Source organism: Carcharhinus amblyrhynchos, chromosome 21 (genome assembly GCF_965287045.1).
Source record: "Carcharhinus amblyrhynchos chromosome 21, sCarAmb.v2.hapA, whole genome shotgun sequence".
Classification (NCBI taxonomy): domain Eukaryota; kingdom Metazoa; phylum Chordata; class Chondrichthyes; order Carcharhiniformes; family Carcharhinidae; genus Carcharhinus; species Carcharhinus amblyrhynchos.
The window spans coordinates 30,005,325-30,019,399 of record NC_137344.1 but is presented as its reverse complement, the minus strand read 5'-3'; the positions used below and the strand labels follow the sequence as shown (position 1 = coordinate 30,019,399).

General features: G+C 40.8%; 1 gene segment (V, D, J or C); it reads left to right on the top strand.

Moving 5' to 3' along the window:
• The first annotated feature begins 666 nt into the window (after positions 1-666).
• LOC145356579 (Ig kappa chain V region 12F2-like) lies at positions 667-13,106 on the top strand. The segment is given in 4 exon segments: positions 667-740; positions 4,498-4,836; positions 9,671-9,813; positions 12,839-13,106. Coding segments are annotated over 4 exon segments (651 nt in total).
• The last annotated feature ends 969 nt before the right edge of the window (positions 13,107-14,075 follow it).

Below are 14,075 nucleotides of genomic sequence, written 5' to 3'. Positions count from 1 at the left end.
CACTACATTTACCGGAAATTTGGCTCACAAATGAGCGGTATGGTGGCACATTGGTTAGCATTGCTGCCTCACAGCACCAGGGGCCTGGGTTCAATTCCAGCCTTGGGTGACTGAGTGGGGTTTGCACATTCTCCCTGTGTCTGGGTAGATTTCCTCTGAGTGCTCTGGTTTCCTCCCACACTCCCAAAAATGTGCGGGTTGGATGGATTTGCCACGCTAAATTGTCCCTTAGTGTCCTAAGATGTGTCGATTAGATGGATTAGCCACTGTTCTTTACAGTCAAGGGGAATAGCAGGGTAAATATGTGGGGATATGGCCTAGTTGGGATTGTTGCTGGTGCACGCTCAGTGGGCCAACTGGCATATTTCTGCACTGTTGGTGATTATGATTAATGCACTATGATTCTGTTTGATGACATAATTACAAGATGCACAATTTTCAGCCCAATGCACACATGTAATTATGCACAAGCATTATTACCAACTGATTGTAAAATATTTATATTGTATTTCTGTTTATTGGATTCACTGCATTCTATTTTTCTGTGTTTTAAATTAAACGTGCAGTGTTTTTTTTTCTCTTTGTGTGGGCTGGACTTCACCTCAGCGGAAATTTAGATGTGCATCAGTGCTTTGTAAAATGTGTTATCAGAAAGATATCGTGAACATTAAGGATGGCTGCGCGAACAGTTCACGTCCTACAGATTCTCTTTTTTTTAATGATTTCAGGAACAAACACAGGTAGGAAGAGGCTTTTCTGTGAAATCTTTCAATCGTTTAAGAATTGTGGTGTGTTAACACAAACTTTAGTGCTTTTCAGCACAAAGAAAATATCCATGATCTGTTTTGTAAAGTACATATTCGATCTGTCTTTGAAAGTCTACTCCAAAACGTAATCTCTCCATGCTTCACTTTAACTTTAACTTCAAAATTCCCCTTCAAACCTATCTCTTTAAGTTTTGAATTATTTCTCTGTTCTTTGACATGGCATAGAATTTCCTCAGGCCTCTGTAGCATTCTCTAGGAACATGTTTCTATGTCAGAAGGAACTTATAGAAATGCATGCAAATGTTTTATTATGTGACGATGTGATAACTTTAACATAAATTTGATTAAAAACAGAATGATGAAAGAAAACATTTTGGTGTTAAAATAATTGCAATTTATATACAAAAAAATAGAAGTTAAAGAGTCAAAATTGATTTATTAGTCACAAGTAAGGCTTACATTAACACTGCAATTAAGTTACTGCGAAATTCCTGTGACTTTTACTGCGAATTACTGTGAAAATATATAATTACAGATTTTGCCAGAACAGCATTAAACTAATGGAGATCTTTGAGCAGTGAAGAGGCTTAAATATAGATCTTGATTCAACAAACCTGGCTGGCCTTTTAGCTTCTTAAAAAATTTGAATTACATTCAGCGTGTAACGGCTTTCATTATTACAAAAATGCTCTTTCAAAACCGCAGAGTGTATTTGAATCTCTACTGGAGTGCTGCAACTGAAATTAATCAACGCGTTCAGTAGCCTCATTTGCTCTCAATCAGATAATAGTCAATTCAAAAGGGTCAAAAAAGTTGGTTCATATTTCTTTCGCTTAAAATTTTTGATCAAAAAATATTTTCAAAGCGATTTTAATCCCAGTTTTGAAAATTTTTGGGAAGTACAAATGAACATCAATATGTGCGTTCCTATAGATTAATTGATGAGTCGCTTCAAAATAGTTTTGATTAGCTTCACAAATTCTTTCAATGCAATGACTTAAATCCTACTGTATATTTTATGTCTGCAACTATGTACCTGACCATCATCTTCAACACAATGATGGGTTTAATTGGTCATATGTAACTTGCAGAAATTTTCAACAAATTGACAATTCAAACAATGGCTAAATGCCTCAGAAAATTCTCACAGTTGACACAATTTTTTAGACAAATGCTAAAGCACGTTTACATGTTTCTTATCTAATATTGGGTTATGAGTTTAGTCCACACACCAATTGCAGATTATGGTTAAAAAAATGGTGGACAATTTGAAAACCTGTAAGGGCTGTCAGTGTGTCTGTGCCTTTATACCCCTTCTGAAGATGTTGTAAGCATGCAATCCAGAAGGTGTGGAAACCTTTATATTGGAGCAAAAATTTTATATTCTTCTCTCTTCGATAACTGAAGATCTGCACAAAGCATTTCTGAAACCAAAAGCCACCATGAGTTAGCCCAGCACTATTTTTGTTCAGGTTCACAGCTCTTAAAATAACTGAGAATCTGTGAGATTTAAAATCAGCCATAGAAAAAGATCTTGTAATCTTTCCGTCATAAAGATATATTTAAGAAAACATTGACATATTTTCAAATTTGACAGTCAAAAATGCTTGGAGAGCTGTGCAGGGATGGGAAAGTAAATTAAAAAAGGAGTTCTTGGCAAGATTGTACAGACGCACCTCCTTGTGGTTGCCGAGGGTGTCAATATTGATAGCTGTATGTGATTAGAAAGCATGATTAGAATGAGATGGTGCATGAGCTGAGGGTAATCGGACAGCAAAAAAAAGGGGCTTTTTAAAATAGTTTTCTGGGAAGGGCATCAGTAACAATGTTAGCAATTGTTGTCCATCTCATTGCCCCAAGTCAACCATTTTAAATTTGCCGATTCTGTGTGGAGCTTGCACATTCTTCCCATGTCTGTGTGGGTTTCCTCCAGGTGCTCCAGTTTCTTCCCACAGTCCAAAGATGTGCATGTTAGGTGGATTGGCCATACTAAATTACTCTTTAGTGTCCAAAGATGTGTAAGTAGGTGAATTAGCCATAGTACGTGCATCCCTAAAATACACCCAGGGCCAACCTCTGAATTGGTGGCTGCAAGTATCAGATCAAGTAATGGCGCATCTTCAGCTCTTGCCCATAACATTCATGATGAGGTTGCACTAGAGGCCAGGCAGCAGTTATTTAAGATCAGAAAGTAAAATTGTAGGTGGGGAAAGTTGGGGTGAGGGTAGGGCATTGTGTGGAATGCAAGAAATTCATACTATTTGTAGGTTGCACTTTGCACTAGATTGCAGGATGAAAGTGGTGTGGAATTTGAAAAATTGCATAAGGTAGGAACATACCATCATCCTGAATGTGTTCAGTGGTGATGGACGCATTAGTTGCTGGCACTGCTGGACCCATAATATGTTCCACTATCTCCTCCAAAGGACTCAGGAGATGGAGGTTAATGCTGTTCCATTGGCGTTTTCCCCCATTTCTCACCACTGAATGCAAAGACGTTGGTGATGTGAAGTGTAGGAGATGCGGAAGATAAATTATTGACTTTGGCCACTTTGGAGATCTATGAAATTTTTCCAGTATGTCAGCCTGAATCCTGGAATTCACCTCCCTTGTTCCTGATCCTATTCCCTTTATGCCGCCTATATGCAGAGCATCCTGACCTCTGACAAGAATTCCCTCTTTCTTTTGACCTTCTGGCGTAAGGCCTCTTAAACTAGATCGGCAAACCTGGGAGTCTTTTGTCTAGCCAATGTTCCACTAGCAGTCTTCTTCCTTCAATTACATACTTTAAGATCATCTCCACCAACTGTTGCAGCCAAAATGCATTTACTCTTTAAGAGAAACAAGCTGTCTTTGTTAGTTGCAGGTTAGCTTTAAACTGTGCTGGCCACAGATGAATTTAGGCCCCTGCAGCTATGTATTTTGTACTGATCTGCACACTACTATCATTGAGGTGAGCAGGCAGCATGACATTTGTACTGCTTTTATTATTTATTAATGTCACAAGTCGGCTTACATTAACACTACAATGAAGCTACTGTGAAAATCCCCTATTTGCCAAACTCCAGCACCTGTTCAGGTACACCGAGGAAGAATTTAGCATGGTCAATGCACCTAACCAGCATATCTTTCAGATTGTGGAAGGAAACCAGAGCATCCGGAGGAAACCAATGCAGACATGTCGGAGAATGTGTAGATTCCTCGCAGACAGTGAAGCAAGCTGGGAATTGAACCCAGGCCTGGCACTGTGAGGCAGCAATGCTAACCACTGTGCCATCATGTCGCCTGCACCACCAAAATTAAGTGTGGGGTACTTGTGCATCTTAATCCCTGTGCCTGCTTCAGGCCTGAATGGAATTTTAGTCTGTAGACTCTCAGCTGTTGAAAGGCAGACATCTTTCTCCTGTAACATGGAGCATTAGAGATTAACAAAACCACCCCTGCTTTCTACAACTCTATTCTCCTTTAATTAATGACATATTGTTATCACAGAGACCTACAACATTTGAAAAGAAATTCAAAGTTCCCATTAGTTGCTGAAAGAATTTAGCTACAAGATTCCACAGTCTAATTTTATTCTTCCCAAAGCTAAAAATCCCCTAAAATATTAATGATTCATGAAATGTAATGATTGACATTATTTACATGAAGGAAAAGTTTTGTTTGACAATTGATCACATTCAGAGCTTTATGATGGTATTGACTATATCGTTAATTCTACATTTTACAGACAATCGCATTTCCCAGTCTCCTTTTGTTAAACACGTGAAAAGGGGAGAATCTGTTTCAATAAACTGCAGATTTTCATCTGAAGACAGTATCCTTGTGGGTGTCTATTTAAGAAGAAGTCTTTCATCTCCCACTGATCTGATCTATGTCCACGATCGTGCTAATACGATACAAGACTCATATACCAACCGCACTGAGTTTAAAGGAAACAAAAAGAACTTCACTGTGACCCTCAATAATCTCCAGGAAAATGACACAGATATTTACTATTGCATGTTTGGAATACGAGAGACTACAGTATCAAATGTATTTGCACAAGGAACAATGTTGCTCGTGTCAGGTATGTTTCTTTCAAATTTTCACCCAAAATAATTTACTGAAGAAAAGTTACTGCTTAACAATTATACCTTTATGTACATAAAGAATGACTATGTGAGAGCGTATGTCATTTTTGTTGTTCTTAGAATTATAGAATCCTACAGTGCACAAGGAGGCCAGTCTGCACTAACCACATTCCCATCCAAACCCTATCCCCGCAGCCCCATGCATTTACTCTAGTCTCCTTAGTCTCCCTGACACTAAGGTTAATTTAGCATGGCTAATCCACCTGACCCGCACATCTTTGGTCTGTGGGAGGAAACCGGAGTACCCAGAGAAAATCCATGCAGACACAGGGGGAAGGGACATGCAAACTCCACACATACAGTGACTCAAGCCAGGAATCGAACCTGAGTCCCTGGTGCTGTGAGGGAGTAGTGCTGACCATTGTGCCATCTTGCAGCCCTTGTCAAGACCATTAACTCCATGATGTGGCTGTGAGGGATGGCGGGGGTTGGGGAGCTTGTGAGGGGAGAGGGGAGGAGGTGGTTGTTGACTCCCTGCAGGCCCCGGCATGAGGTTCACCATGCTTCTTTCTGGTGCATATTTACGGAGTTGAACATGGCCAACTGTCACCCATGGCCCCCACCCCTCACCTCCCCCACCACCGCACCCCCCCCCGCCCCCTCCGTGCCCCACCACCCCACCCTCCCTCCAACCACCCGCTCAGTGTAATATTGTCCAGCTATGTTCTACACACAAAAAACAACCTGGCCAATCACCGCTCCATCAGTCTGTTCCTGATCATCACTAAAGTGATGGAAAGGGGCATCAACAATGTATCAAGTGGCACTTGCTTAGAAATTGCCCTCTCACTGATGCCCAGTTTGGGTTTTGCCAGGACCACTCAGACCCTGAACTAATTGCTGCATTGGTTCAACTACAGGCAAAAGAGTCAAACTCCACAGGTGAGGTGAGAGTGACTGCTCTTTATATAATGGAAGCATTTGAGTGTAGCATCAAAACTGGAGTCAATCAGTATCAGACGGAAAATATGCATTGGTTAGAGTCATACTTAGCATTGTGGAAGATTAGGCATTGCCCTATGCACAAGAAATTTGAATAGTATCAGGTGAGGGAATTAGAAATTCCCTCAGTTCACTTTATAAGCATTCTTGGATAGCACATGCGGAGCATGTTTGGATTTAGCCTGAAAATCTATCCAGGAGATCTTCTCTTGTAAAAGTATTTCACTCTTTCTCCCTTCTCCTCAGCTCTGATGAAGGAACATCCAAACTCTTCACAGATGCTGTTAGACATGTTGAGCCTCGCCCGTATTCTCTGTTTTTCTGTTTCAGATTCCAGCATCCATACAATTTTGCTTTTTTCTCCTTTTATATGCTGCTATAGGGCTTAGCTTTCTTTGAAAATAATTACAACATGATCATTCAGTCATAAATAAAACAAGTTTGCATTTTTTTTCTGCACTACTTCTGTAGGTGTGCATCAACTAACCTGCCCTCCAACATTAAGTGGCCATTGACATTTGTTAGACTTCTTACATCATAAATTTACAAGTGCTCACAGAACATTAAATACAGAATGTGATGTTTTGTGCCACCCTGCATTGTCTAGGCACGGATAATAATAAATCCACACCCAAACCAGCTAACCCTGCAAATCCTCCTTGTTAACATCTGTGGACATATGCAAGACATGACAGCTAACACACAGATTAGTCAAGTAACACTTTGACATGGTACTGTTCATGAATTATGGTTACAGTTAATGTCCAGGGCTGCTTCATCATCATCCCTGGGTATATCATGCCCCATTGGCAGCACGGTGTATATAAGAGCATAAGAACATAAGAAATAGGAGCAGGAGTAGACCATCTAGCCCTTCGAGCCTGCCCCGCCATTCAATAAGATCATGGCTGATCTGAAGTGGATCAGTTCCACTTTCCCGCTTTCTCCCCATAACCCTTAATTCCCTTGTCTATCAGAAACCTATCTACCTGTGACTTAAATGTATTCAGCGAGGTAGCCTCCACCACTTCAAGGGGCAGAGAATTCCAGAGACTCACCACCCTTTGAGTGAAGAAGTTCCTCCTCAACTCCGATCTAAACTGCACCCCCCCCCCCCCCCCACCGGTTATCTTGAGGCTGTGGCCTCTAGTCCTGCTATCCTTTCTAAACGGGAAGAATCTCTCTACCTCTACCCTATCTATCCCCTTCATTATCTTATATGTCTCTATAAGATCCCCCCACAGCCTGCTAAACTCCAACGAGTACAGACCCAGTCTATTCAGTCTCTCTTCATAGGCTAACCCCCTCACCTCCAGTATCAGCCTAGTGAACCTCCTCTGCACTCCCTCCCGGGCCAATATATCCTTCCGCAAATGCGGCAACCAAAACTGCACACAGTACTCCAGTTGCAGCCTTACCAGTGCCCTGTACAGTTGCAGCAAGACCTCCCTGCTTTTATATTCTATCCCCCTTGCTATAAAGGCCAACATTCCATTCGCCTTCTTGATCACCTGCTGCACCTGCAGACTGGGTTTTTGCGATTCGTGCACAAGGACTCCCAGGTCCCTCTGCACCGTAGCATGCTGCAACTTTTCACCTTATAAATAATAATCCCTCCTACTATTATTTCTACCAAAGTGGATAACCTCACATTTGCTAACATTATACTCCATCTGCCAGGTCCTTGCCCACTCGCTCAGCCTATCCAGATCTCTCTGCAGACTTTCCACGCCTTCCTTGCAATTTGCTTTTCCATTCATCTTCGTGTCATCAGCAAATTTCATTACCCAACACTCAGCCCCCTCCTCCAGATCATCTATATAAATGGTAAACAGTTGAGACCCCAGCACCAATCCCTGCGGCACTCCACTAGTCACCAACTGCCAACCAGAATAGCACCCATTTGTGTAAACAATGGTATGGTCATGGGGACTTCAATGTTCATCACTGAGAGTGGCTCCGTAGTATCAACATGAACAAGTTGGCCAAGTCTTAAAGGATTAATCTACCAGACTGGGCATGTGATAGGTGGTGAGAGAATGGAAAGGAAAATTCATCACAAACCTAACTGTTGCAGATTTGTCTGTATGTAACAATATTGTTATGAATGGCCACGGCACAGTCTTTGTGGAGATGAAGTCCTATCTTTACACTGGTACCACGAATTGTGCAGTGTGGCACAATCACCATGCTCAATGTAATAGAGTCAGAACAAAAGCAGCAGCTGATAATTGGTGTGGTGCTCTGTACTGATTGCCCCTTTAAGGACAAAAGTAGGAGTCAGGGTCACCTGGCTTGGAATTCAGAGTCGATAATCACCTCAGGAGTTGGAGACCTCTCTTAGGCATTAGCCATGTAGGGGACTAAAGCAGCCAGGTGACTGCTGTACTGCTGTATTGTTTTTCTTATTAATAAATACCTTTTGTGCTTCAAATGATGTGTACAAAAGTGCTCCGTTACAATTGGACTTTCACAAGGCCTTATTCATGCCACACAAGTGCCTGCCAATTGTCATCATCACCAAGATGAGAACCTAGCCATCTCCCTGTCATGTTCACATTGTCATCATTGAATCTGATACTGTCAATGCCCTTGGAGTTACCATTGACCAGAAACGTAACTGCACTAGCCAAATAAATATTGTTGCTACAAATGGAGGTTAGAGGCTGGATACCCAGTGACAAGTAACTCATTTTGTGACTCTCCAAATTTTGTCCCCCATCTACAAGGCACAAGTCAAGAGTTTAAGTACTCTGCATTTGCCTGTATTATGCAGATCCAACAACACTCGAAGTTTGACACCATTCAGGATGAAGCAGCCTGCTTGATTGGCAATGCATCCACCACCTTAAGGTTTCACTCCGTCCACCACTGGCACACAGTGTCAAAAGTGTGTACTATCTACAAGATCTGCAGCAGCAAATCATCAAGCCTATTTTGATAGCATCCTCCAAACCCACTGCTTTTCAACCCAGAAGGAGAAAGGCAGCTTATGCAAAAGAACAACTTCAGGTTCCCTTGTGTTGGGTCTGTTCATTTTTTAGAGTAAACATAGGCAGCACTGGTCCAAAGTTGAAATTCTTTTACTAAGCATCATTTAAAATTAACACATTAGAAATCGAAAAAGGATTACTTGAGAGAGAGAGAGAGAGAGAAAGAGAGAGGGACCAGCAGAAGTTAATCCTCATACAGATTTGATTTAAACCTCGCACAGGGCTGAACTAACTAAACAGATAACTGTTACTACAATATATGAATCCTTATCCGTGTTATTGAAATTGCTGGTACCAACTTTCATTAACAATTGGCAGCTATTTGGGCTTGCAAGATTACTTTCAAAAAATGCAGTCAACTTCCCAAGTTAACCCCAGAATTCCCGGCTGAGTTTAAAATATGGCCACATTAGCTTTAAAGCTTGGCAGAGACAGAATATCCTAAAATGAAGTATTTCAACTGCATCAAACCATGCAAAGGATCCCACACCTTGCGAACCGCACACTATCCTGACTTGGAATTATGTCACCCTTCCTTCATTGCTGCTGAGTCAAAAACCTCAACTTGCCTTCCTAAAAGCACCATGGGTGTACCTACATCACATGAACAGCAGGGGTTCAAGAAAGTGGCTCACCACTAACTTCTCAAGGATAATTAGGGTTGGACAACAAGGGCTGGCTGAGCCAGGGACACCCATGTTGTGTGAACAAATGATTTAATTTTTACTTTCTATAAAGAACACAGGAAGATGATAAAAGGTGAAAAAAATTTCATGACAATGTGAAGATATAAAATGTGCAAACCTTTCGTCAAAACTGTTTTATATCTTTTCAGGGTCTAAACTGAAACATTGTAACGAGAGTTGTGCAAAAGGAGAAAATTGCGAAGTACGTTCATATAAGGATCCGTTAATAATGGGTGTAATCATTTCTTCAGTTGTTGTCATTATCTGTGCATTAGCTCTGGTACTCTGGCATGTAAGTTCCTAATATTTTTGTAATACTTCTTAAACTTCATAGTAACCAGTAAAAGTGAAACAAATTAAGTAAAATTAAATTCAACGAGTGCTGTGAAACAATTATACAGAATGTTCAGTTGGTAAAAGCATATATTGTATGGCCTTTGCCATCTATTTGAAAATGACGATCTACGTATGTATTATCACCTGCTTCACCTCATACCTGTCTGAGACACATACATTGGGGTGGATTTTCCCCTTCCGCCCACTATGGGAATTGGAGCAGGCAAGGGGTGGACCATGGAAAAGTCCATTGACCTCGGGTGAGATTTTCCGGTTTCAGAGCAAGCACGGTTGGAAAATCTCACCCACTCTGTCTGAATCATTTCTAAAAGTTTCTAGCAGCCCAAATATTTTGTTGCCCTCAAAACTCCATCCTCTTTAAACAGCAGATTTGTGATTGAGAAATGAATCTAACCCACATGAAATCATAGAAAAACAAACCAGTCTTAGACAAGAGTCTGACTGACTATCTCAACACCTTGAAAATTAAGAATTTGAGCAACAAATGCTGGACGTGTCATTCTCATCAACGTACCATGAAAGAACTCAAAAATAATCTGTGGAGTGCAATTCTGGGCGTGATGACATGGATTGTTGAATGTCAAGTAAATATCTAAATACCTGTTAAATGGCATAAGAGTTTCTGACTCAACCATGCTTTCAGGCAATGAGTTCCGGAATCTCACCACCAGTTTCTCCTCAACTCCACTCTTAGACTTCTACCTCTTAACTTAAAATTATACCCCCTGGTTATTGAAATCTCTACTAATGGAAAAAGTGCCTTCCTATCCACCCTATCTATGCCCTTCATAATCTTATACATGTCCATCAGGTCCCCTCTCAATCTTCACTGCTCCAAGGAAAATAACCTCAGCCTATCCAATCTTTCCTCATAGCTCAGGCAACATCTCCTCTGCACCCTTTCCAGTGAAATCACATCCTTCCCATAATGTGGTGTCCAGAACCTCACACAGTACACCAGATGTGGCCTGATCAACATTTTATACACTTCCAGAATGACCTTCCTCCTCTTGTATTCTATACCTCAGCTAATAAAGACAAGTATCCCATATTCCATATTAACAACCTTATCCACCTGCCCTGCCACAATCAGGGATTTGTGGATATGCACTCCAATGCACCTCTGATCATTAGTAATTTCCACAGTCCTACCATTCGTAGTGTAATCTTTTGCCTTGTCAGCTCTCCCCAAGTGCATTACTTCACACTTTTCCAGGTTGAATTTCATTTGCCACTGTTCTGCCCAGTCCTTTGATATCCTCTTGCAGTCTATGGTTATCCTCTTCATTTTTTACCACCCCACCAATTTTCATGTCATTTGTGAACTTCATAATTATTGCCCTGACATTTAAGTCCAAATCAATAATGTGTATCACAAATAGCAAGGGCCACAGCATCGAGCTCTGCAGAACCCTACTGGAAACAGACTTCCAACCACAGAAGCAGCACTCAGCCATCACCCTATGCTTGCTATCACTCAGCAGATCTTGGGTCCAATGTGTCACTTTGCCTTGGATCCCATGGGCCTTTACTTTCTTGGCCAGTCTGCTATGAAGGATTTTATCTAAAACTTTGTTGAAGTCCATATAGACAGCATTAAATGCATCACCCTCATCAATAATCCTGGTTACTTCTTCAAAAAATTCAATTAAATTTGTTAAACATGACCCTCCCTCGACAAAATCCATGCTGACTATCCCTGATTAATTCATGTTTATCCAAGGGCAATAAATTCTGTCCCTCAGAATTATTTTTTGTAACTTCTCTAACACTGAGGTTAGATTGACTGGCTTTTAATCTCCTGGTCTATCCCTACCTCCCTTTTTTTATAATGGGACAATATTTGCAATTCTCTGACACTTCACCTGTGACCAGAGAGGTTTTGAAGGTGATGAAGTCCCTTGACATCAAGGGTTTTCTGCTCTTTGTCCTGTTCTTTGCCTTTGCAGGAACATATTTGCCCTGTACTCTCACTATCTCTTCCCACTGCTCTGACAAAGCTTTATCTCTAAGTAACTGCTCCCAATACACTTGTGCCAAATTGTACTTTACCTTAATAAAATTAGGCTTTCTCCATTTAAGAAATTTTATTTCCAGCCCTCCCTTATCCTTTTCCATAACCATTCTAAATCTAGTTGAATTATGGTCACCGTCTGATGCACCTTTCACTTACCCAGACTCATTTCCAAATATTTAGTCCAGAATTACCCCCTGGCTTGTTGGGCTTTCTATGTACTGGCTTAAAAAGTTCTCCTGATGCAACTTAAGAATTTTGCTCCCTTCCTACCTTGCTCACTAAAACTGTCCCAGTTAATATTTGGGTAGTTAAAATCTCCTACCATTGCTGCCTTAATGTTCCAACACATTTCTGAAATTCAATTACGTATTTAATCTTCTATCCTGCTTGTTTGGGGGCCCATAGTACACACCCATAAGCATGTCTGCCTCATTATTATTGAACCCAGGATTCGATTTACTGCTGAACTCACTGTTGAAGGTTGAAGATTCCAGAGACATAAAATGAGGCATGAGCATTTTACAGCTAGGTAAGCTAAGTACAGCAATTCTCCTCTCCTCAGAACCTCACTGCTTCCTGGTTAATACATGCAGGGGAGGAGGTGAGAGCGTCTTCAACCGCAATGCTCATTCTGATTTCTGCAACTCCTTGTGCCATTTATACAGATGTTTAATTCTGTGAATCTCAAACATTTCTATCTTGGGGGCACTCTGTAGCTGTGAATCTCTGGGGACTCCCTGTAACATTACAAAGGCAATGGTAAATAACATGGAAATTTGTCTTTTTATGATAAAGTAGAATACACCAATAGCTGTAGTGCTACTCTCGAATGAGCATTTCTGGGATCTTCCAGTTTTCTCTCGGGACCAGGGTTCTCCAATTAGAAACTGAAATAATAATTCAAAGAAATGTTGTTTTTCTAAAAATGTGTTTTCTTCTTTAGCTGAAGAGGAACTGCCATCGTGACCAGCCAAAGCGTACAAGAGTTCCAAACTCGGTGTATGAAGATATGAACCTGGTGCGAACTCAAAGCACAGGACGTTAGTCTTCAGATGAATCATGTTAATTTCCTTGCAAGTAACACCAACCTGAAGCATGGACAGTACTTTTGTTATTAGCTAAAGTATGTCAATGTAGTCATAGCATTCTTATGCAACTCTTTTTGCAATGTAAGAGTTTGTTAAAGTAAAATCAAGTACTATTTCCATGGAGCAGTGCTGCCTGCTTAGTACAAGCTGCCGCTTGTACATATGTCACAGGTATATTATGATAGAACAGGATACCATTTGCATAGGAGGGGAGGGAGCAAATATTACTCTTTTATCTCACTGAAAAATTGCCTTTCTCTCCCCTCTCTCCTCTCACTGCTTTTAAGTCTCTTCTGTTGGCAGGCATCTCCACACTTCTTTTAAAGGATGTCACAGAAGCCTTTGAAGAACATTTAATCTTTAATCTGTGCCTATTGTCAATAGCAAAAGGATCCTTAATCAACTTCTTGAAGAATAGTGGATGTAAACTGACACGCAAATATGCTACATCAACTTTCAAGTAATATATGTGAGACATATACCTTAGGTGGTAGATAACTTGCTTTATTCCAAGGTATTATATATTTTGTCAATGTATAGAGATGAATAACTTAGTTGATACTACAAATATCCGAAGAGGTTATAAAGATGCTCTCATGAATCATCCCATGACAGAGCTTGTAATTTTAAACAAATAATCCCAAGCTTGCCTCCTTTAATGTCCTTATACCTTGATTATGGTACTGGCTTTTATTAGGACATGGTTTCCAGGAATAGAACAAGTCTTCCTATATTTCATTACACTGACTCTTCATGTGTGAAACTACACAGTGCCAGTCTGATGTTTAAGTGTGTGGAGCTGAGAAGGTTTATTGTGAAATATAAAGTGGTTACGGAGGACACAGAGAGGGCCAGGTGGATTGGTCATGCTAAATTGCCCCTCAGTGTCAGGGAGACTAGCGAGGGTGAAAGCATGGAGTTATGGGGATAGAGACTGAGTTGGATTGTGGTACATGCAGACTCAATGGGCCGAATAGCCTTCCTCTGCACTATAGGATTCTATGATATCTATGATTCTGTGATGAAACTCAGAAGAAACCTTGTTTGGCAGAGACAGCGCAGCCGAGAATCAACGCGTTTGGATCTGGCAGC